The sequence below is a fragment of the Cervus canadensis genome, chromosome 5, assembly GCF_019320065.1.
Source record: "Cervus canadensis isolate Bull #8, Minnesota chromosome 5, ASM1932006v1, whole genome shotgun sequence".
NCBI classification, from domain to species: Eukaryota; Metazoa; Chordata; class Mammalia; order Artiodactyla; family Cervidae; genus Cervus; species Cervus canadensis.
In genome coordinates, this window is record NC_057390.1 from 3,054,849 (window position 1) to 3,056,293 (window position 1,445).

A 1,445-nucleotide genomic window follows, 5' to 3' on the forward strand; every position below is an offset into this window, starting at 1 on the left:
ATCCACTCTCCTCAGAGAACCTCGCGCCCAGAATCCAGTCTTGGTTCTAGTTCCATACCTGCCACTGAACCCTGATGTGACCTCGTTCAGCTCCTCCCCAGCTCTGCATCCATTCCCCATCTATTGAGTTTTTATTCTATCAATTATACTTTTTCTATCTAACTCTGAGTCTTTTATATCTGCCTGTTTATATTTCATAGTCTCCTGTTCTTTCATGGCAGTTATTCCATCCTTTATCTCTTTGAGTAATTTAATATATTTGATGTTAAGCCCTTTTTATTTATTTTTTTATTTTTTGGTTAATGAATAGTAAATTGATTTATTGGTGAAATTAGCAACTACAGAGCTTCCTGATGATATAAAATCAGTAGATAATTCACAGAAATTAGCTTCCAGATTTTCATTTTAATTACTACTGTGAAACAACATAATTTAGTACCAAATGTTTAAAAACCCATTATAATTACCAGACTCTGAAACATGCATTATTTGGATCTCATCAACTACACAAAACTCATCCATTTTTCTTTTGAAAAAGGTAGTAGAAATCTCAAAGAATAATGGAGAGACTACTAACTAAAGGTATGATAACTAATCGAGCACCATGATTCCATTCTCAGGACCTCCCAAGAGGCTGGAAGGAGGAAGGGAAGAAGTGAGGATGTTGGAGAAATAAGGGTCATTCTTAACTTCTGGTCCCTTTTGTGCTGTAAGGCAATGCAAGGTCTAGCGAAAACGAAAACTGCTGAGGCTGGAGATTAAAACAAAAGCTTTTGGTTCAGACCCTGAACCTCCTTTTGGTAAAGGAGGCCCTGGAGAACAGTAGACAGTTTATCCAGAAGGCAGTGTTGGAGTTGGCTTCAGCAACTAGGGGGTTTCTTCTTAGCGTCCATGTCTTTTTTAATTTCTTCAAGTTTTTTAGCCAGGTTTGGTATGTCATAGTTTTGAGCCAGATACATTCCCACCACGTTGCCAAGAGTAAATCCAAGCAAGAACTGGAGCATAGTGTTGGCAAGCTTATTTTTTTAATTTACTGGAGTATAGTTGCTTTAAAGGGGTTCCCAGGTGACTCAGTGGTAAAGAATCTGTCTGCCAATGCCGGAACCGCAGGAGACACAAGAGACATGGTTTTGATCCCTGGGTCGGGAAGATCCCCTGAAGAAGGGAATGGCTACCCTATCCAGTATTCTTGCTTAGAGAATCCCATGGATGGAGGAACCTGCTGGGCTACAGTCCGTGGGGTTGAAAAGAGTGGGACACAAATGAATGACTAACATTTTGTATGTGTGTGTGTGCCTTACAGGGTTGTGTTATTTTATACTATAAAAGGGAATCGGTGTGTGTGTGTGTGTGTATACATATCCCCTCTCTTGGATTTCCTTCCTAATTAGGTCACCACAGGCATTGAGTAGACTTCCCTGAGTAGGTTCTCATTAGACCAGGTT

The 1,445-nt window shown here is 39.9% G+C and overlaps 1 protein-coding gene across 1 annotated transcript; it reads right to left on the bottom strand.

The window, feature by feature from the left end:
* Positions 1-308: 308 nt before the first annotated feature.
* On the bottom strand, positions 309-1,011 carry LOC122442555 (short transmembrane mitochondrial protein 1). Its single transcript, XM_043470407.1, has one exon. It carries the CDS (start codon positions 1,002-1,004, stop codon positions 861-863), a length of 144 nt encoding a protein of 47 aa, XP_043326342.1. The 5' UTR covers positions 1,005-1,011; the 3' UTR covers positions 309-860.
* Positions 1,012-1,445: the final 434 nt, after the last annotated feature.